At 44.2% G+C, this 22,024-nt stretch overlaps 1 protein-coding gene across 1 annotated transcript in view; it reads left to right on the forward strand.

Moving 5' to 3' along the window:
• LOC144771499 (KRR1 small subunit processome component homolog) overlaps window positions 1-21,644 on the forward strand; it is a 156,093-nt gene extending 134,449 nt beyond the window's left edge. The window contains exon 10 of the mRNA XM_078655918.1: window positions 20,890-21,644. Coding sequence (XP_078512044.1) covers window positions 20,890-21,029 — 140 coding nt within the window. The 3' untranslated portion in view covers window positions 21,030-21,644. The remainder of the gene's footprint in view (window positions 1-20,889) is intronic.
• The last annotated feature ends 380 nt before the right edge of the window (window positions 21,645-22,024 follow it).

A 22,024-nucleotide genomic window follows, 5' to 3' on the forward strand; every position in this document is an offset into this window, starting at 1 on the left:
TACCGGATCAGCCCTCTTTGTTCTAGTCCCCTATCATTAATTGGTTCTTTAAGGGCATTATTCACCTCTTTCTTCCATCTCCTTCCATAATGCCTCAGTGGGACTTGAATCTGATCTTGACTTGTGTGCCACCTTTGAGCCTCTTCACAACAGTCCACTTAGGCTCCGTACTCTGAGGTATGCTTTTCTTGTTGCCATCACCCCTACTCGCAGAGTGAGTGAGGTTCAGGATCTTTCTTTTTAGCCCCCTTTCTTCTCTGTGCATCTGGACAAAGTGGTGCTTAGGACAAGACCCTCGTTCCTTCCTAAATTAGTTACTCCTTTTCACATAGGACAAACTATCGCTCTGCCCACCTTTTTCCCACCTCCGCACCTTCCACCCTTCCAAGGAGGAGGAGAGACTCCATCGTCTGGACCCAAAACGTGTGCTGTCCTTCTACCTTGAGCACACTAAAGATTTCCGGGTGGACGATAAACTCTTCATTGGCTATGTGGGTGTCAAGAAAGGTTGTGCTGTCCAAAAGCGTACCATCTCAAGATGGGTTGTCCATTGTATAAAGATTTGTTACGCTTTAGCAAAAAAGCAACCTCCAGTGGTGGCTGCTAGAGTTACGACAGCAACTACTGCTTTGTCACGTGGAGTCCCACTTATTGACATCTGCCAGGCGGCCATCTAGGCATCTATGCACATGTTCACCAGACATTACTGCCTGGATAGTCAAGTTGGGAGGGACAGCTACTATGCCCTTTCTGTCCTACAGGACTTTCTGGTGTGAACTTGGTTTTGAGACCCTCCTCCGGTGTTATTGCTGGGGTATCTATTATAAGGTAAGAAACTAATTATTAGTCTCTTTCATATGAACAAGTTACTTACCTTCAGTAACGATGTATCTCTAAGAGACATTTATTAGTGTTAGATTCCTTACCGCCCCACCCATCCTCCCCTCTCCGCGAACTGACTTTTAGGGATAGGGACTCCCTTGCAGGGCCCTAGTTGTGGTGCACAAGTGGTCCATGTCTTTCATGGCTCTGCGCTTCTGGCGTGGAAAGTCGTGTATGAACTGACGTCAGGTTGCAAGGGTGGCGTCTAAGTAGGGACAGCGATGTCGTCCCAGTGACCACGACGAACGAATCAGTCGCTCGCACCACCTTCAGACACGCAGGGGTACTGCTAAGAGAAGTTTTCTGGATCCAGTCTGACAAAGGGAATAATTCTAAGGTAAGGAATCTATAACTAATAAATGTCTCTTTCAAATACATTCTTTTGGTAAGTCACTTGTTCTTCCTGAGTGAAAAGGCCAGGGTAATGATGAGTGGGATACATTGATGTGTCTGCAGTAAAGATAGAATGCTGCAAAGACAATGGGGTGAAAGAACCCGTTCTTGGTTCTTGAGGGTGGTATGGAGTATTCATGGCACAGAAACTGTTGACTTGAAGCACCTAAAGATCACCAATGCTTAAGAGTAGGATATCGGGGGGGCGTGAATATGGGTTGGGGAGGGAGATCAAAGAAATCTTAATAAATATATCAGGAATATTTATGTCTTATCAATATGTCTGGGACTCACACAGTTGCCGCAATATATTTCCTGTAATTGGGTGGCTTGTTATAGTCTTGATAAAAAGATTCATATAAAAAAAAAATCCAAAAACGAGTAGGATATCAGTTTTGTCTTCATTCATGCATATTTAGTTGTGAGCCATTCTTACGTGGGGGAGGCAATTGTTAACTGGACCCTGACTTGCTGAATTTTCTGAATCCTGATATGGATCTGGAATGACTTCCATTGAGGATGGCGAAATAGGTTGAAATTAAATATTGAAGAAGACCGTTGAGAAGGAGAAACTTTGGGATATGATTGGTGACAAAAGATTTTGAACCATTGGAGTTGGGCCTCTACTCTGGATGAGAACTTGAGACATATGAAAAGATTGTTGCTTCCAAAACCTGAACGAGAACTGAGGTTCCAAACTCTAAAGGGCCGGACCAGTTGCAATTCTAGCTGGTTCCACATTGAGTATTCCAGCTGAGGAGCTGCTGGTTCAGGTAATAAACATTACATCCCCAAAATATGTTTTAGTCCAAACTCTAGGACCTAGTACCTCATAAATTGCTTGTTGCTGGTGAAAAATGTCAGTTGTGATAGCATTTGTAGGACTTAGGGTCTTCCATTGAACTCACGGTTTCATCTGGCATCTTAGGAGCAGCACTGATTTATGGTTAGGGCCATGAAGCACCTTAAACAATAATATCTCTAGAAGCATGGTCGTTGGTAGTTGGTTCACACTATCTGTATTTGGGTCAAACAGCTTTTACCTAAAAGGAAGACACCAAAGTCCCAGCATGAAAGGAAAAACAGTTATTCTATTTATTCTATTTATTTTTACTGTAATGCAAGAAGAATAAAATTATGTTTCAAAGGGCTACTAAAAGGAGAGGGGAAGTGTTGAGGAACTCCAGAACAATTACCTAGACTAATTCAAGTTGGATGTTTGCTAAAGGCACGAGTCTTCAGCTAATTTTGGAATTTCATGGGAGTGACGATGACATGGCGAAAGTTGAATGGAAGCATCTGATGGTCTCCAGAGCGAAGGAGCATGCTTTCAGTTTTGTCTCATGTGTGCAGACTGACTTGTATGCCATGCATTTTTTCATATGGGAGAGGCAGTCATTGGTAGGGCAATTACTTCCCAGACCATTGGGAATCCTGATATATATATCTGATGGTGTTGTGCTTATTGAAGTTAGACCTAATTGGTCATGAGAGAGATGAAACTTGGGGCCACCCAATGGCCACTGGTGATTTTGGAGAAGAAAGTGTATGGTTTTACCTTCATTTACTCAAGACCAAATGTAAGGTTTGAGAGACAAGATGATGTGGCGTAATGGTCCGAGCTACCAATAGGGGAGATGGGGATCCAAGTTTGAATCTCTTGATCAGCTAAAAAGTTTAATTCTGGGCAATCACTTACCCGTCCTCCTCCCTATGACAATGAATGTGTCATTGTGAAATGTACCTTGTGCATACTAAAAACGCTCTGAATCTCTGGGTCGGCTGAACAGTTTGTGATTCTGGGCAAATCACATGCGCTTCCCCCTGCCTGCGACAATTAATTTGTCATTGTGTAATGTAACTGGTGAGCACTAAAAGCGCTCCAAAAGCATCAGCTGGTATTAGCACTATGGCAAGATGGAGGACGGAACAAGCGATCCAATACCATTGGATTGTACAAAAAAAAGCAGTAACGAGGGAGGTCTAGCAGGGAAGTGGGCGTGGATGGGGAGATGTGCAAGCAATGATGGGGAAAAACATTAATTGAAGCAGGATCGGCAACAAAAATGAATGTATCATTGTGTAATGTAATGGATGAGCACTTGAAGTGCTCCAATACCATAGGCTTGATTTCGAGCTATGGCAAGACAGACGGCGAAGCTAGCTCTCTAATGCCATCGGATCATGCAAAACAAAAATAAACAAGTGTTGTAGTTATTGTTATTGTTAATTGACATTTATATAGCGCTGAATCACCTGACATTTATATAGCGCTGAATCACCGACAGGTCTCTCAGCGCTGGGGAGGGAGCAGGTGGACAGCTAGACAACACCGGGTTGATGCGTGAGTTTAAGCAGTGCTAAATGATTTTCTGAACAAGATAGTTTTGAGTTGTTTCCTAAAACAAAACAGAGAGGGTTCCTTACGGAGGAGTTCAGGGAGCTTGTTCCAGAACTGGGGGCCAAGACAGAGAAGGCTCTGCCTCCTTTTGATGTAAGCTTGTATCGGGGGCATGATAGACGACCAGCCTTGGAGGACCGTAGCATGCGGGCAGGTACATAGGCCTCTAGGCGTTCTTTTATGTAAGTTGGGGCATGGCCCTAGATAGATTTATGGGTAATGCAGAGGCCCCTAAATTTTGCTCTCTGCCTAATGGGTAGCCAATGTAGTTTGTGAAGCAGCGGGGTGGCATGGGATCTTCTAGGAAGCCTGAAGACCAATCTTGCTGCATCATTAAGGACCACCTGGAGTCTATTGGTCAGTTTCTGAGGGAGGCCCATGTATAGGGCATTGCCGTAATCCAACCTTGAAATGATGGTGGCTGAAACTATCACTTGTATTGAGGTGGTGGTCAAAAGAGGGGAGAGTTCCCGCATCTGTCTAATCAGGCTAGTGCATGTACCAACCACCGAGGTGACTTGATTGGCCATTGAGAGCTCTGAATCTATTTTCAGACCAAGGCTCTTCACGACTGGCACGGGGGTAGGAGTGGGGCCAAGCTCCCAAGGCCAAAAGTGGTCATTCCAGGGGGAGTTGATAGAAGGGATGACTAGTATCTCTGTCTTGTCTGTATTAATTTTCAGCGAGTTTGCTGACATCCAGCTTACTGTAAATCTGAGCACATTTTGAACATGTGCTTGAGCAAGAGGGGTGTTATGTATGCTGAGGAGAGGTTGAGTCATCAGTGTAGTTGAATATTGTACAGTCCATGTTGGCTAACGCTACTATCAGTGGTTGTAAATAAATATTAAAAAGCAGTGGAGACAGAGCAGAGCCTTGAGCCGCAGCTAAGCAGCCCTATATCTGATATCTGCTCGCCCTGCTGAATTATTTGGGACCTGCCCGATAGAAAGGACTTGAGCCATTGGTGCGCTTGACCATTGATGCCCAAAGTAGAAAGTCTGGTCAGTATTATCTCATGACTGACAGTATCAAACGCCGCTTGTTCATCTTTTAACAACTTTTTAAGAGATCCATTCATTTTTGTACACATGCATGCATTTTAGTGGTGTGTGGCCTGAAAACACAAATACTTCTAATGGAGTGCATGTAAAAAATGAAAAAAATCGCTCCACAAACCAAGAGGAGGATAAGGAAACATGTACTTGGTCGATGCACTATTGGGGTGGGGACATGACGTCCGCATGCATGACAAATGGTATCAAAGAAAATGAGACCAATGCTGACGTTTCCACCTTTAGGAGATGAGCAGCCTGTAAGCCAAAAGATAGAACACAGCACGTCTCTTCAAGACAGCGCAAGCGCTGTATAGCGGAGACCTAAATATTTATTGCCCAAACAAAACTGTGCTTGGCACTACCAGAAAGGGATCACCTGAACAACATATCTACCTCGCCTAGAATTTTCACCTTCACTAAATACCCAGGACTCCCTCTGGGTTCAAAACTCAACTTTAATTCCGATATTAAGGCCACAGCCAAATCTGCAGATTACGTATTGAATGTCATAAGAAACATCAGACATTTACTCCCAAAGAAAGATCTAAAGAGTTCAGCATAATCAATTCAGTTTCAGTTTCATAGGTCTTTATTTCGATTTTTACATCATAAAAGACAGTTGCCAAGACAGAATAAAACATACATAGAAAGACATTTGAACCATCCAATATAAAAACACATTTCATCAATTAAAAAAAGGATTAAACGGTATATTTAAAGACCTAATGTATAAACACCCAATTAATATTAAAAATTTAAAGTGCATTTAGATGTCTAGTTCTAATAACCCATGCCCACCCCAAATACTTGGCAACACCCACAACCACCATCTCAGAAGTATTGGTACGTAGGACCCTCAAGGCCTCCGTACTCCCTCTAACTTCCAATCTACGACATATGGGCCTAATCCATTTGTTTCTTGGGGCCTGATAGGCGGGGCATGCAAAGATAAAATGGCCTACACTCTCCTTCTGGTCAAAACACCAAGGACAAGAATCATTTAAATGACAATGAACAGACCATTTCTTAGTAAATGACCTTACTGGTAAGGACCCTACTCGAAACTGGTGGTAAAGTTTTTTGTCTAGGGTCTTAGTGATCACATCCCAGTAGATCTCCAGTGAGGGGTCTAATTTGTGAGCCAAAAATCTGCCAGTCAGACTAGTAGCATCTGAACGTGCCACAGATAGGTTTTTGACAGAAGCCCAATAGAGTGCTTTAAAGTCTTGCTTGGAGGGGAAGGGGGAGAGCTCTGGGGAAACCCATAACTGATTAAGGCCCATCTCCTCCAGTACCATTTTGACCTCTCGTAACCAGGGAATATTAGTAGAACCCCATACAGATCTTACTTCTGCCAATTCATTGGCAAAGAGACTTAGGTCCGGTGATGTCCAGATACGTCTCCATAGTGCAACTATCCGATAGCGAGCCATTTTGTTGATGGGCTTGCAGCCCATATCTAACAAGAGGGGTGTAATCGGTGTGAATTGAGGCAATCCTACTAATTTTCGTAAAAATTTGTTTTGGACTGTTGCTAATGGTGAGAGATCCATGAAGCCCCATAGATCAGCCCCATAAAGTACGGCAAAGCTGATTTTGGCTTCATAAATCTTAAGAGCAGGTGCAACCCGTTTGGTAAGTGACATTTGTTGCTCCTTAACCAAACAGCCCGTAAGTCGTGCAAATTTAAGTTGGAGAACATCGACCTGATGTTTCCAGCGAAGGCGGTAATCCAGGGTCACTCCGAGATATGTCATGACCTCCACTTGTTCAATACTAACGCCATTCAGGCTGACTGTACTTTTAATGGGACGATTTTTGGTTAAGACCATACATTTGGTCTTACTTACATTGATTTGTAAATCGTTTAATTTACAAAACTCCTCAAACCGATTAAGTGCAGTTTGCAGCCCCCTACGTGTTTTTGAAAGGAGTAAAGTGTCGTCAGCAAATATAAGCATCGGGAACTTGGTCCCACCTAAGGAGGGTGCGTCAGTGGGGGTGTTGGCAAAAAACTTCACAACCTGATCAATAAACAATAAAAAAAGGGTAGGAGCCAGAACACATCCCTGACGGACCCCTCGCGTTACATGAAAACTGGCCGTCACTTGCCCTTGACCTCCCCACCTTACCCATAATCAATGGTCCTATCTGGGACTGAATATAAGGAATGTACACAGGCCTCCCCAAAGTCCAACTTGTACACTTAAAATGGTCTGTTCAAGGCATTCATTATTGTAGATGCACATGCTGGTCATCCTCCTGCCATCTAGTCCTGGGCCTGGATGAGAACAGGTTGTTTTTCTTTGAAGAAGTCTTCCGAATCACGAAGTACTGTGACTCCTCCTCTTTCTGGTAAAAATTAACATCGTCCTCAACTCCATTGTTCGATTGTTTTCTTCCCGCCATCTGGTACAGATATGTGCTCCCATGCTCTGGTTCGCCACTGTCATGGTGCTTTGTTTGATTTACTTTTCTCTTTGTTTTGGGTCGACAATTTCTGCTTCGGCTGGGTGGCTCTCAGTCAACCTCAGTCCCATGTGGGCGTTCAATGTCTCCTTCCGTCTCACAGCTGCGTCCGCTCCCCCCACCCCCAAGTCTCCATGCTGATGGAACGGATGTAATTTTGTTACTGTCCTCACTACCACGCCAAATAGCCTCAGACCGATCTCCATCAGGCCTGAAATTTGTGTTGGTCATCAGAGCATAACAAGGTAAACATGCAATGCCTGCTGCTCCTTCTGTTCTAAGAAAACGCTCCGCGTCCGCCAGGCTCATCGTCTATAATGTTGCATAGGAGCAGAGATGACACCCGGACCTTTTCGGCTCCAAGAACATTGGGGGAGGAACAGCAACCACAACGATACGGCTGCAAAGGATGCGGCTTTCACCCCCGACGACGGCACCAGCTCCCATCTGGAGCTTGAGGATGGTACTCTCTTCCCCCTCTACACCGCCCGCAACCTGAGCAGCCCATTCCCAAGGGTTGCCAAGCTACTCTAGAGCACCAGATACAGGCCGCTGGGCCGCCACTGCCTTTGGGCCATGGTTTACACAATCCACCATATTCGGATGCAACGCTTTGCCCCACTGCCAAAGAAACAATTGAGGCTGACTGCTTCAGCACTGCCTGTGCCTGCCTTGGAGCTGACCGAACAGCTGGAGCCGACCATTTCAGCGTTTAATTTGAATTGTCATCGCTGCCAGACCCTCTTTGTCGATCACCAAGACCAGCAATGGCTCTGTGATTCTCACATCGATCCCCCATAGGAGGTCGACGCCCAGCTGAAACACTTGATGATCAATCCCACACGAGCTGTATTGTCGTCCGGGATCTGCTGCTCAGCCGTCCAAACAGCAGTTTTTCTTCGAAGAAAGCCTTGGGCATGCCACCTTTAAGTGGGCAAGGCTACTAGTCCTTTGCGTGTCACTCTCCCACCACTACCTCATCCTGCTGCACAGCACTCACCCTCCCCCCTCACTTCTCAAGGCGACCCTATTACCTATACACCTCAAGGCTCACCTCACTCCGGCATGGGGGGAGTAGGAGGAAGGTGATGCCTTCTATACCTTTCCCCTAGGTGATCCCGGAAACACCGATGATGCTGGCCCACCGGGGGACACAGATCCTAACCTGTACACTGCCTGTCCCTCCATTCCTGACAACTCCATGTTCTACCATGAACTGATTGGTAGGAATGCCTCCGTCCACAAAGTGGATCTCAACACTGAGCCTTTGAAGGAAGACTTCTTTTTTGAGACCCTCCTCCACCCACCCCTCTGCTCAGTACCTCCCGTGCTGAGAGGCATGCTGTGTCACACTCCAGACATCTTTCATGACCCCATCCACGCTCTGGTCACCATACCTAAGTCTGATAAGAAATACAAAGACTCCCTTAGTGACTCCCAGTACATTCATGGCCAGCTCCCATCTGACTCTCTAGTGGTCACCACTGCCCATGAGAAGGCTAAATATCAGGCTACTTGTGACGCCCCGCCACCAAACAAAGAGAGTGAAAGGTGGGATGCTGCAGGTAAAAGGGTAGCTGCACAATCGGCCAACCATTGGCAGATTGCTAGTTCCATTGAGATGCCCTCTATGTATGACCATGCCTTTTGTGACGAGATGGAGGAGCTCATCCAAAATCTCCTAGAGGAGCACAAAAAAGGGCTATGAGAAAGTCTGTGAGGGAAAGCAAATCTCCAACACCACCATCTGCTGCAGAATCTGCTGCTTGGGGGTTGGGGGGTAAACGCCAGTGTGCTTTTGTGCAAGCATGCCTAGCTCAGTATCTCAGGCTCCAAGTCAGAAGTTCAGCAAAACTTGCCCAACCTGCTGTTCGATGGCAACCTCTGTTTGGACTGCAGGTTGATCAGATTTTGGGAACAATAAAGATGGTGAATTTTCAAAAGCGATAAACGCTCCTTTCGCCTCACGCCCTACTGTGGAGGCTCAAAAACCACTTCCCCCGAGGCCTCCTCCTCGCAACTATGTTCACAGGCGCAACAGTCCTCTCCCAGAGTTACTTTAGAGGGTCTGACAGGCAACAACTCAAAAGGCAAGGGTAAAGGTGGGTCCCCCACAGGAGCTGCCTTCACCACCTAGCTCTGACCTGCCTTTCCTTTCCCCCAATACAACAGCTGTTGGGGCTGAGAGTGTGGAGGGGATGCCTCCAAAGGTCCGTTCCCGCTTGGCAGAACGTCACCTCCAACCAGTGGGTGTTAAATATTATTCAACATGGTAATTGCCTGGAGCGCTCGCCCTCGCAAACACACTCTCACCAGAACATCAAAAGCTGCTTGGGGCAAAGGTCCAAATGCTCCTTCTCAGAGGGGCCATGGAACCCACCCTCCACCATCAGCAAAGCACGGAAGTATACTCTATGGACTTCCTCATCCCCAAAAAAAGACAGCTCCCTCGACCCATTCTGAACCTCAGGATCCTATACAAATAAATTCTTTCACAGCACTTCCACATGGTTACTCTTCAGGATGTCATCCCGCTGCTTCAACAAGACAATTCCCGGCCACTCTCGACTTTAAAGATGCTTATTTCCACATACCGATCCTCCTGTCACATCGCCAGTATTTTAGGTTTGTAGTCAGTGGTAATCATTACCAGTTCAAGGTGCTCCCCTTCAGGGGTCACCACTTCACCCTGAGTATTCACGAAGTGCCTTGTTGTGGTGGCTGCTCATCGGTGCATTTCTTCTCTGATCTGGATCACTGGTTCATCAAGAGTACACCTGTCAAGACTCCGATCACAATAAACCTCCTTCACCAACTGGGGTTTCCCATCACATTACAAAATCCACCCTCCAATTACAACCTGCATGGCTTATCCTAACACTTCCAGAATACAGTACTTCCAGGCAATTATCCTTCTTTTAACTAGCCCACCCAATTACGGTCAGGACGGTCATGCGCCTCCTTGACATGTTGGCATCCTATATAGCCATAGTGCCCAATGCCAGGTTACACATGCGTCTGTTGCAGGTGTGCTTGGCACACCAGTGGCCCCAGGCAGAGGGTCATTGGGACGATCTAGTATTGATCAGCCGCCACACTTCTCACTCTCTGCCGTAGTGAAATACCAACAACCTATTTTTCCCCAACCAGTTACGTAGAGGACCATTACAACAGACACCTCCCTTATGGGATGGAATATTACGTACAGGATCAGACTCTCTGAAGTCAGTGGGAACCCAGCCACCATGGTCTCCACATCAATTACCTGGCACTAGTAGCTGTTCACCTTCGTTGAAAGCTTTCCTTCCCCATTTGATTGGCAAGTAGTCTTCATGAAGACAAACAACTTGATAGCCATGTATTATCTTCAAAAGCAATGGGTCATCCTATCTCCCCAGCTCTCTCACCTAGCCCAGAGCATTTGACAGGGGCTCTCGGACATAAAGTGAATCTGCTAGTATAGTACCTTTCAGGAGTGGACAGCGATGTTGCTGACCTCCTCAGTCCTCCTCCATTACTTCGGGTGTTGAGAACTCCCAGATATAGACCTCTTCGCCATGGCAGAAAACCCCAGATGCTCAAGCTTCGCCTCAAAGTTTCCATAGTCCAGGGGTAATGCACTATTGATGAATTGGTCAGGGATATTTGCCTATGCTTTTCCTCCTCTCCCACTACTTTTGGTTGTGGTTTGGAGGCCTTGGCAGATGTCTCTCATCCTGGTGGCTCCCTCCTGGGCATTCAAACCATGGTTCACCACCCTCCTCAAACTTGCGGTACTGCATGAGAGGCTCCCCAATAGGCCGAACCTTCTCATACAGAACCATGGAGAAATCAGGCACCCAAAACCCAGGTCTCTCAATCTTGCGATGTGGCTCCTGAACTCCTAGAATTTAGGTACCCGAATGCAGGATCGTTCTTAAAGAAGCCCGCAGGCCTACTACTTCTGGCTGTTATGCAGCCAAGTAGAAGATGTTCGCCTACTATTGTCATTCAAAGCAGATTTACCCTTTAGCAGTCAAAGTGCAAGGTATGGTCTGCTACCTACTTTACTTGCAGACTTGTGGTTTAGCTTTCACATCCATATGTCTACACCTAGCTGCTGTAGCCTCCTAGCTTCAAAACAGGTGACACATTTCCCTTTTCAGAATTCAAGCTTTTATGGAGGGTCTCAAGAGTCATTCCTCCTCAGGTCCCACTAGGCCCGACATGAAACCTCAACATTGCATTAATAAGACTCCCATGCCCTTTGGTCAAACCGCTCCACTCCTGCCCTCTCATGTTTCTCTTTTGGAAGTTAGCATTTCTGGTCACCATCATTTCACTTAGGCATGTCAGTGAGCCTCAGACACTAACCTCAGAAGAACCTTTCTTCCCGATACACCGAGATAGGGTTGTCCTCTGCACCAACACCAGTTTCTCACTAAGGTGGTCTCACAGTTCCACCTCAATCAATCCATTGAACACCCTTTTTTCCCTCAGTCTGACTCAGTTGTAATGTGTTTCCATATTTTAGTTGTTAAACGAGTCCTCAGGTACTATGTTGACAGAACCAAGGAACTAGGAAGACGCAACAGCTCTTTGTTGCTTTATCCAAACCCAACAAAGAGAAGGCCCTATCCAAATCAGGCATTGCAAGTTGGATTGTAAAATGCATGCAGACATGTTATGCTAAAGCTAAAAGGGCCTTGCCCATTTCTCTTAGATCCCACCCAATCAGAAAATGTAGAATCTTTGGCCTTCTTGGGGACCACCCCTGTAGCTTTCATCTGTAAAGCAGCTACCTGGTCCACACCACATACTTTTACAAACCATTGTGTGGATGTGCTAGCCTGCCAACAAGCCAGTATTGGCTAGGCAGTACTGCATACACTTTTTCAATCTACTGCAACTTGTAATGTAATGTAAGCTGGATTTATATAGTGCACGGTCACCCAACGGGTATCCTGGCGCTAAGAGTTACCATGATGTCAATGTGCTAAAAACGGCTAGCCCCAAGACCAGAAGCGGGCAAGGAAAAAAGAGGGGGGGGGGGGGTATTTTTGTTTTACTCCTCTCTCTGGAACAGCCAGGTATTCAGCTTCTTCCTAAATTGAAGCAGGTCCTGACTTTGTCTAAAATTGTAAGGGAGAGCATTCCACATCCGCGATGCTGCAGAGCTGAAGGCTCTGCCCCCTGTCCTTGTTCTTTTAAATGTTGTAGTATTCACCATATATGTTGTTGCTGAGAGGAGATTTCTCGAGGGAGCATACCACGAGAATTTTCTCTGTAGTAGTTTAGGTGCCAAGCCATGAGCTACTCTAAAAAATAATACAAAGGGATTTAAATTGTATTCTCTGGTGAAATCGGCAGCCAGTGGAGATCAATTAGAGCTAAAAATGTGGAGGACCTGTGCTGCCTATTTAGGGCTAATTTTGCTGCTATTGTCTGGATTCTTTGTAACTTCAGTATCAATGAGTTGGGTGCTCCCAGACACAAGGAGTTACAGTAGTCCAGCCTGCTCAGGATTGCACACCTCGCCATTTGTGTCCTGGTGGTGACTGGCAGTAGTGGAAGGATCTTCCGTAAGGCTCTAATCAAGCAGATGCATGTGCCAACTACTTTATTGATTTGTGAGTCCAGCTGAAGATTATTGTCCATCAAAACCCCCAGATTACGCACTGTTTTGGCTGGAGTTATCTGAAGGGGTAACCCGGAAGTCAGTGGGCAGAGGGAAAGCTATTTTATTTGTGGTGCAGTAAACATTTTCCGTTTTGTCTCCATTAAATTGAAAATAATTATTTTCAAGCCAGTTTGTAGTGCTTCATGAAATTTATCCATAGAGACTGCTGGATTCCCTTCCAGCGAGAACACGAGTTGCATGTCATCTGCATAATTCACTAGTTCAATAACAAAGAATTTAATGATAGGGATAAGTGGGCGCAGATGTATATTAAATAGAATCCGGCTTATTGCTGACCCCTGCGTCACCCCATGTTGGATGGTGCTCTTTGTAGATGCAAAAGGTGGAATGGTCACTGCTTGTTCCCTCCCCATCAGATAGGACTGAAGCCATTTCAGTGCCAGACCCTTAACTCCTATATTCCTGAGTCTTTTCAGCAAAATGCCATGATTCAATGTATCGAGTGCGGCTGACGTGTCCAGTAGCACCAGTATGACGGGATTACCATTGTCAGCACGCATTCTCAGGTCGTCAAGGGCTGTTACTAAGCCGTTTCTGTTCCGTGCTCAGGACTGAATCCAAATTGAGCCTCATCTAACAGATGGGTTTTTTCTAAGAATAGAGATGGATTTGCTGACTGCTCGCTCCAGAATTGTTATCGGATGGGGTAACAGAGAGATGGGCCTATAGTTGGAAGGGCCAAGAGGATCAAGTGTAGGTTTCTAAAGTAAGGGGGACACCATTGCCTGCTTCCAAACTTCAGGTACCTCTCCTTTTTCCAGTGACTGGCAGCAGATTTGATGCAACCGCAGGCCGAGGTCTAAATTAAATTCTTTCCATATCCTCTGCGGGAGAGGATCCAGTGGTGAACCGGAGGAAACACTCAAGGATAGCTTATTAAATTTTTCCTCAGAGGGAATTTGGAAATACTCCAAAGTAGCCAGTCGATCTATATCTATTCCCTCTTCCTGTCTTCCTTACATCATTGGTGTGAATAAAACATTTTCATCATCCATGCTAGTCTCTTGTTTTAATTTTGTGACCATCAATAATCTTATTGATCTTTTCGTCGAAATAGACTGCTAGATCATCACAGAGCTTTTGCGTCGCTATGATCTTATTACTCGCACAAGCAGGTTCAGATAGGTCGTTCACTATATTAAAAACAGTTCTGGCACTGTTGGGTGCTTGCAGAATAATTTTAGCGTAGTATTCAGCTTTTGACTTAGTAATTGCTGCTTTATGTAAGACCAATTGTGTTGTCAAGGCTTTTTTATCTGTTTCATCATACAGCTTACTCCATTTTCTTTCTGCCTGTTTACATTCTTTCCGCTGTAATCTTAAATCCTCACTGTACCAAGGGGCTGATGGTTTGTTTCTATTTTTTAACTTCTTCACTGGTATGATCTGGTCCAACGTATGGTTTACCTGATCACAAAATGTCCCACCGACTTACTGGAATCAAAGGTATTATTTTCCGTAAGTAGTGGGATATGTTTGTGTTTTAACAACCTAGTCCATTCTCTACCCTGATGAAGGTTCCCAGACAGAGGCACTCTACTACTCACTCTTACTGAACTGAATCAAAGATTGATCGTACAACATAGAGGCAGAACCTCGACCACCTCCATCTCCATGCGATTGGCGAATACTAGGTCTAAGATGTGGTGAGTTGGTTGTAACATTAGTTGCGGCAGATTAAGACTCTCACATGCTTGCATTATTTCTCTCAGTGCCCGGCCAAGACACCCATTATCCCAAAGGTTGAAGTCACCCAATATAATCATCCTGGAGTGGGTCAATACCATGTTATAGAAAGTGTCAATCAGTGCCTGATACTGGGGGCTCTGCCCTCCTGGAGGCCTTTAACACACTATACCTTAGAGTATTTGTCCCCTAGCCTCTTTTAAGGAAAACCCTAATAATTAAATACCTTCTACGTCGTCAATGTGTAGAGGAACATCATTCTACTTCTCTTTGAATATTACTCCAACCCCCCCTCCCCCTCCTCTCCCCTCTAACCGAGGTTTATGAAAAGCTTTATACCCTGAGGGGCAGGCTAACCCTAATTCCACCATTGAGTCAGCACGCATCCAAGTTTCAGTTAGAAACAGTACATCCAAATCATGACATTCCAGCAGGATAAAGACCTCTTGATAGTGCTTAACTAGGGATCTGGCGCTCACGAAACTGCATTTTAAGCTATTTGATGTGTATTCAGGCATCAAAATGTTTCCCTTACCCAAAGTAATTTCTTTTAAATCCATGCCGTCCGGCTCACCTATATGCAAAAGTTGTTCCTTTGAGTACCAGAATCTGGTGTTTCCTGGTAGATGATCGGCAGCGCGGCTGGCGCGGTGCGTGTACGGGCGCAACCGGGCTTGCCTGTGGCGGGCCCGCTGCGCTCTTGCATAACCCTTCCTTAAATAAGGAGGAGCGTTCTGAGCAAAGGTCAAACTAGAGCGCTAACCAAGATGGCGTGTGCTCGGTGACCTGCTCTGACAGGCGGAGTACACCAGCTCACCTTGGTCAATGAAAGTGCAAGTGTGGGGTAAATATCACAATGAAATATCCAACTACAATCAGTCTAAAAACTGTTATTTAATCAGTCTAAAACAGGTTAATAATGAATTCTAAAAACAATATTTTCTATGGTCCTGGTGCTATGTTAAATTGCGCTTCGCTAGAATGTGAAAGTCTGTCAAGCGACAAGTATTAAACACACAGCAGGTAATCTCTATGACTGCTCGCTTGCTTAACCCTTCCTTAAATAAGGGGAGCGTTCTGAGCAATCGTCAAACTAGACGGCTGACCAAGATGGAGTGTGCTCGGTGACCCACTCTGACAGGCGGAGTACACCAGCTCACCTTGGTCAATGAAAGTGCAAGTGCTGGGTAAGTACCATAATGAAATATCCACTTCCACTGCCGCTTTCTGGGAGGACTGCTTTACAGTCTATGCACAGCATGTGTATCTACAGCCACACATACCTCGAATGGAAAATGTTGCTTACCTAGTAAGCATCTGTTTGTGGGATGTAGTGCTGTAGATTCACATGTGCCCATCCTTTTTTTTTTTTTTTACTTTTTTTTTACACTTCTCCTCGGATGCCTGTGGCCGTTGCAGTCCTCCTATCTTACTTTTCTCTTTCTTTGCATGGATGTCCCTCTACACATCGCTTTGCTTCACATGCCATCCTCACCTGCCGTGCGAGAAAACAATCTACGAATGGAGTGAATGACCATGCGCATAGACAGGGAGAGGAGTCATCGTAGTACCTTGTGACTTAAGACTTTTTCAAAGAAAAACAACTTTCCCACATCTGGGCCCAACACTAGATGGCAAGGTATGTGTATTTACAGAAATACTTGTAACTAACAGATTCTTACTGGGTAAGTAACATTTTCCTTCTCTGAGCAGCCCAGCTTTAATCTATTGCTAGAGTTTGACCATCTCACCAATCCTTACAGCCAGAACTGGCTACCCAGAAAGACAATCATTAAATCAATGGGGTAACACCCACAAAATCAAAGGGCCTGGGTATCAATGATATAAGCAAAACAAAGGCCCTAGACTATTGATTAAATTGACTTAGTCCACAAAACAAGTTTTAGATTAGAAATGCGATTCAATCTGCATTTATAGAATTGAGCTACATGGGAGAAGAGGTTATTGAATGAGCAATGAACACCATAACCACATTTCAAAATTGTATTTATCAAAAAACAAACTAACACAATTATTTACATTGTCAAAGGAATTATACTAATACACGGCGCAAAGACTAGAAGAGCTATAGTCAAAGGTGAAAAAAGGGGTGCTCAAGTGAAAAGAAGGAAATACAGAGGCAGTTATGATATACGTTTCAAATATTTACAAAAAACAACGGTCAAGCGGTATTGTTTCCGCTGATTAAATACGCCTGTCCAAATTGTTCAGGGGAAAATAGGGGGGGCAATAAGGGGTACAGGCATATAAATTAAAAAGTGTCGACGTTTCGACCCTGGTGCTCTAGGGAGTTTTGCTTCCTCGGCTGCGGGTCTTCATCAGGACGTGGGGGAAAGGAAAGAGACCTGGCCGTGATCACACTTGTTGTCTGGATCAGCCACCTGGGGTATGAGAATGGGGTAGGTTTTAAAAGGTGTTCATTTCCATTGGGTGTAATTTCATATGGGTTAATGGGTACATTACCAAAACAGCTAGTCAGGTGCGACTCCCTCCAAGCTGGCTAGGATTCACCTGTCAGGTAAATACAAAGGGGGGACATAGGTAAGAGCCCATCTCCCAAGGGCTACAAACTGTTAGGTATCTAGTCCACCTCCAATGACACATGAACTCACCTAGTGCTGGTTCAGATGGTCCAACCCAAGAATTACTTGTGACCATGGACATTTCGTCCTTGTACACAAGCATTCCACAGCTAGCAGCGATGACCACGATCGAAATGGCATTAGAGAGTAGAACACGTCCACATAGGGTACCAACTAATTTCATCCTGTCTCTCTTGGAAATAGCAATGAGAAGAAATTATTTTGTCTTTGATGGTAAATTTTATGAACAGACAAGTGGAGTAGCGATGGGGGCAAGCTTTGCTCCCAATCTAGCGATTATCTTTATGGATGCCTTTGAACACACTTGGATTCTAAATGATAACAATCCATACAGAACTAAGACTGTAGAATGGCGTCGGTACATAGACGACGTGCTCCTTATTTGGAGGGGCACGGTGGATGAGCTAATGCTCTTCCACACTTGGCTAAACGAAAGGGACAAACACATACAATTTACCATCGAGAATAGTAACAACTCGATCAATTTCCTTGATCTAACAATAAAGGAGGAGGATGGTTCTCTATACACCACACTTTTCAGAAAACCCACTGAAAAGAACACACTCCTTAGATATTCAAGCCACCACCCCCGCAACCTCAGGGATAACCTACCCTTTGGGCAGTTCCTGAGGTTGAGGCGTAACTGTACCAAAAAAGCAGATTATTTCAGGGAATCTGACGTATTAATGAAAAGGTTAATTGACCGAGGTTACCACAGAAGTATGATTAAAAAAGCTCGCAAACGAGCATGGTTCAACAACAGAGAGTCCCTGTTACAACCCAAACCTAGATTGGATAAAACGGACAACAGACTTGTATGTGTTACCACCTTCAATACACGCAGCACAGAGATCAAACAATCCATTAACACACATTGGCACCTAGTAGCGGAAGAGATAGGCATAACTGAACCCCCGATGCACGCCTTCCGTAAAGGTAGAAGTGTCAAAGATTTTGTGGTACATTCCATGCTGTCACAAAACAAGACCGATAACCAAACATCACTCTGGAACATCCCCCCAGTGCTAGGGCATTTCAAATGCGGAAGTTGCAAGGCATGTAAAATGACATCGGAAAGGAAATCGTGTACCTACAACAACCACACCCATACTTTCCAACAACATACCAATTGTAACACGATGGGCGTTATCTACGCCATACTGTGCCCATGTGGCTTCATGTACATCGGACAGACCACTCAGAAAACAAAAACACGTATACTACAGCACTGCAGCAAAATACGCTGCAAGGTATCAGGTGCACCACTAGTGGATCACTTTTTGCAATTTAACCACCAACCTGAAAGTTTCACATGGTGGATAATTGAGAAAGTTACAAAAAATCCTCGTGGTGGCAACTATGCAAAACTCTTAAGCACTCGTGAATGCCGTTGGATGCACCTATTTGACACAGTGAATCGTGGCCTCAATGACCGGGAAGAGGTCCTGAGACAAATGGTATCCATCAGAAATGGTTGATAAGTATCTGACTATGTATTCTGATCATCTGTCCTATAGAAACCATTGCACTGAACAGTAACCTCACAATAATGGTTCCTACAATATAGAAAATGTATTCTCTTGTTATAACATGTGTTCATTTTTTGTATTGTACTTGTGTGTAATTTAATGTATGTACATATTTTTGTGTCAAATACCAAAATGAAGATAGCCGTGAAAAACAAGGGTACATCCACATACTTTCGAATAGATCAAATCCATCATTTGTAAACCATTGCGACAAATTGTAATTCCATATGCTATTTCTATAAAGTACTGTGAAAAATTTTATGTTTATATGCTGTTCACAGTTGCCAATAACGCTACCTAATCGGAATTATGCAAACATTCGGAGCAGTCCTGTTTTGCTGTCGATTATACACAGGACCTTCTGTTTTATCACGCTATCTATCTCAGTCCTTTCTCAGTGTCGAGATTTAGACACGGTCGGGTCCGATTGGTTGAGAGGCACCCCATGTGACCGCACGCAGAACACGGAAGTAAGATCCGTTGTCTGCCGCTCTTTCCTCTGTTTGGGAACACTGACGGTGACTATTGCCCGCAGATATCGAACCACCAAGACAACGAAGGTACGATATATCCGAAGGGCCGACCCTTCCCTCCTATTGAATTTAGAATATATTCAACCCGTTCTATGATGACAGAAGAAGTATCTAACTGAACTTCTCTGCCTTTATCTTCTCCCAATAGGTAACATCAGTACCTGACTTCCCTTGGGAACAAATTAGTGGCAATTCCAATTTTACGCCATGTGTTTGTAACCATTTATACAAGCGGTGGCCAAATAATTCCCCGCATTACCGGATTGCCCTGGAGGCGCCGGTAGGATACTTACGATCCACACGATATTGGTAAGTGCATGTTGCCATTACTTGAAGGCATCCAGTACATTGTGGACCGCCATTGTTTGTGAGTAATTGACTCGTTCTTGGAGAGTAATTGACTCCGTTCGTCCCCTACAGGTCCCATTTTCACACTACAAGCCTAATCCTATACATGACCATCTGAACCAGCACTAGGTGAGTTCATGTGTCATTGGAGGTGGACTAGATACCTAACAGTTTGTAGCCCTTGGGAGATGGGCTCTTACCTATGTCCCCCCTTTGTATTTACCTGACAGGTGAATCCTAGCCAGCTTGGAGGGAGTCGCACCTGACTAGCTGTTTTGGTAATGTACCCATTAACCCATATGAAATTACACCCAATGGAAATGAACACCTTTTAAAACCCACCCCATTCTCATACCCCAGGTGGCTGATCCAGACAACAAGTGTGATCACGGCCAGGTCTCTTTCCTTTCCCCCACGTCCTGATGAAGACCCGCAGCCGAGGAAGCAAAACTCCCTAGAGCACTAGGGTCGAAACGTCGACACTTTTTAATTTATATGCCTGTACTCCTTATTGCCCCCCCCCCCTATTTTCCCCTGAACAATTTGGACAGGCGTATTTAATCAGCGGAAACAATACCGCTTGACCGTTGTTTTTTGTAAATATTTGAAACGTATATCATAACTGCCTCTGTATTTCCTTCTTTTCACTTGAGCACCCCTTTTTTCACCTTTGACTATAGCTCTTCTAGTCTTTGCGCCGTGTATTAGTATAATTCCTTTGACAATGTAAATAATTGTGTTAGTTTGTTTTTTGATAAATACAATTTTGAAATGTGGTTATGGTGTTCATTGCTCATTCAATAACCTCTTCTCCCATGTAGCTCAATTCTATAAATGCAGATTGAATCGCATTTCTAATCTAAAAATTGTTTTGTGGACTAAGTCAATTTAATCAATAGTCTAGGGCCTTTGTTTTGCTTATACCCAGAAAGACATGCAGTACCTATAAAACTGCCTGTCTCCCCCTTAAGGCAGTATCTGTGACCCCCCCCCCCCGCATTATATCTGCTATCTAACTATTGTCTACTGCCTCTGTTTGTTATATTTCTTGAAATATTATGCGTGTTACGTCTATGCAAGGGGCTGTGTCAGCCGAAGAACTGTTGAGATGCATAAAAAACATTTGTGCTGTTGCTTGGTAAACCTAGAAGCAGGGATGCTGAGACTGCCAAGACTGCCTTGAGATGTGGCGAAATGATCTTTCACCACCTCTTTAGATAGCTTGGTCTGACTAGTGGCCAGGTTATATAAACTGTTAAATGTGTGTTTGTATTTCCACTGTCTAGCTTCAGCTGAAACGAAAATAGACATTGAAGCTTTCAAAGAAAAAGTCAAGAAGGCAAAGAAAAAGAAACTTGGGGCCCTACCAGAGGAAGAGGTCAAACAAAAGATTGCTGCAGATGAAAAGAAAAAGAAGAGGAAATAATTGGATGGAAGCAAATTGTGGCGGTGTTATTTTGCAAAAGAACTGGAATAATATTCTTATTTCTGAATATAGTCTGACCATACGTGTAGAAGAACTTGACCAAAAACTCACCTGGTTTACTTGTGGTTGTTCACTGTACAGTTGGCTAATGCTTTGGATGCAGCTTTTAGTTTCATTATTTAAGAAATTGACGTTGTACTTACCAGAAATCACTACCCACTGAAGAATAGCGATACTGTATTAATGGACACATTTTCAGTGTCCTGTGCCTTTTATTTTACATTTCTAGAAAGTCCGTTTAAGCGCTATCATGTTTTCAGCTCAACATTGAAGAGCAGCCAAATGCCTGGTGGTAAAATGTGCCCTTCCTCCCAGTTAATCACTTTTTCATTACATTTTTCCCCAAAAAATTATAATGGTAACTCGCAGTTTGGCTTGTGTCCAAAATATTTTTTACCCTAATTTATTGTATATTGTAGGAATTCATGTATTTAAAGCGGTGTTGAAAAATTGACAAGACACGTTGAATACTCCATCAATGTGCCGATTATACGATGAAGTCTGTTTTTTCTGTAAGTAACTGTTCCTAGTCATAATAAAATAATAAGATTCAAATCTCGTCTGTTTTCCAATTGACAGCAGTTTTTCCAAAGAATATTTGATTACAATCATGATATGTATGCCATTCTTGGTTCAGCCTCGGCTTAAGAAATCTCATTTGAATTCAGTATCCCCTTGCTGGCCTTTAGTGTTGAAATCACGCTTAATTCAACTGATAGATTTTGCAGACTCCTATCCAAAGTCGAAAACTGTATTTTATCTGATCAAGAGTATGCTGTATTCGAGATAGAATACTGCAAAAGAGATGGAAGCAATGTTTCAGGGCAAACATTAAAATATATAATGAACATCATTATAGCCCTTCATACCATGTGTGTAGTGAATTTGTAATGTATATGTACTTGAAAGGCTAAAAAGCGATAGGTTACATGCAT

The sequence above is a fragment of the Lissotriton helveticus genome, chromosome 1_1 (genome assembly GCF_964261635.1).
Source record: "Lissotriton helveticus chromosome 1_1, aLisHel1.1, whole genome shotgun sequence".
Classification (NCBI taxonomy): Eukaryota; Metazoa; Chordata; class Amphibia; order Caudata; family Salamandridae; genus Lissotriton; species Lissotriton helveticus.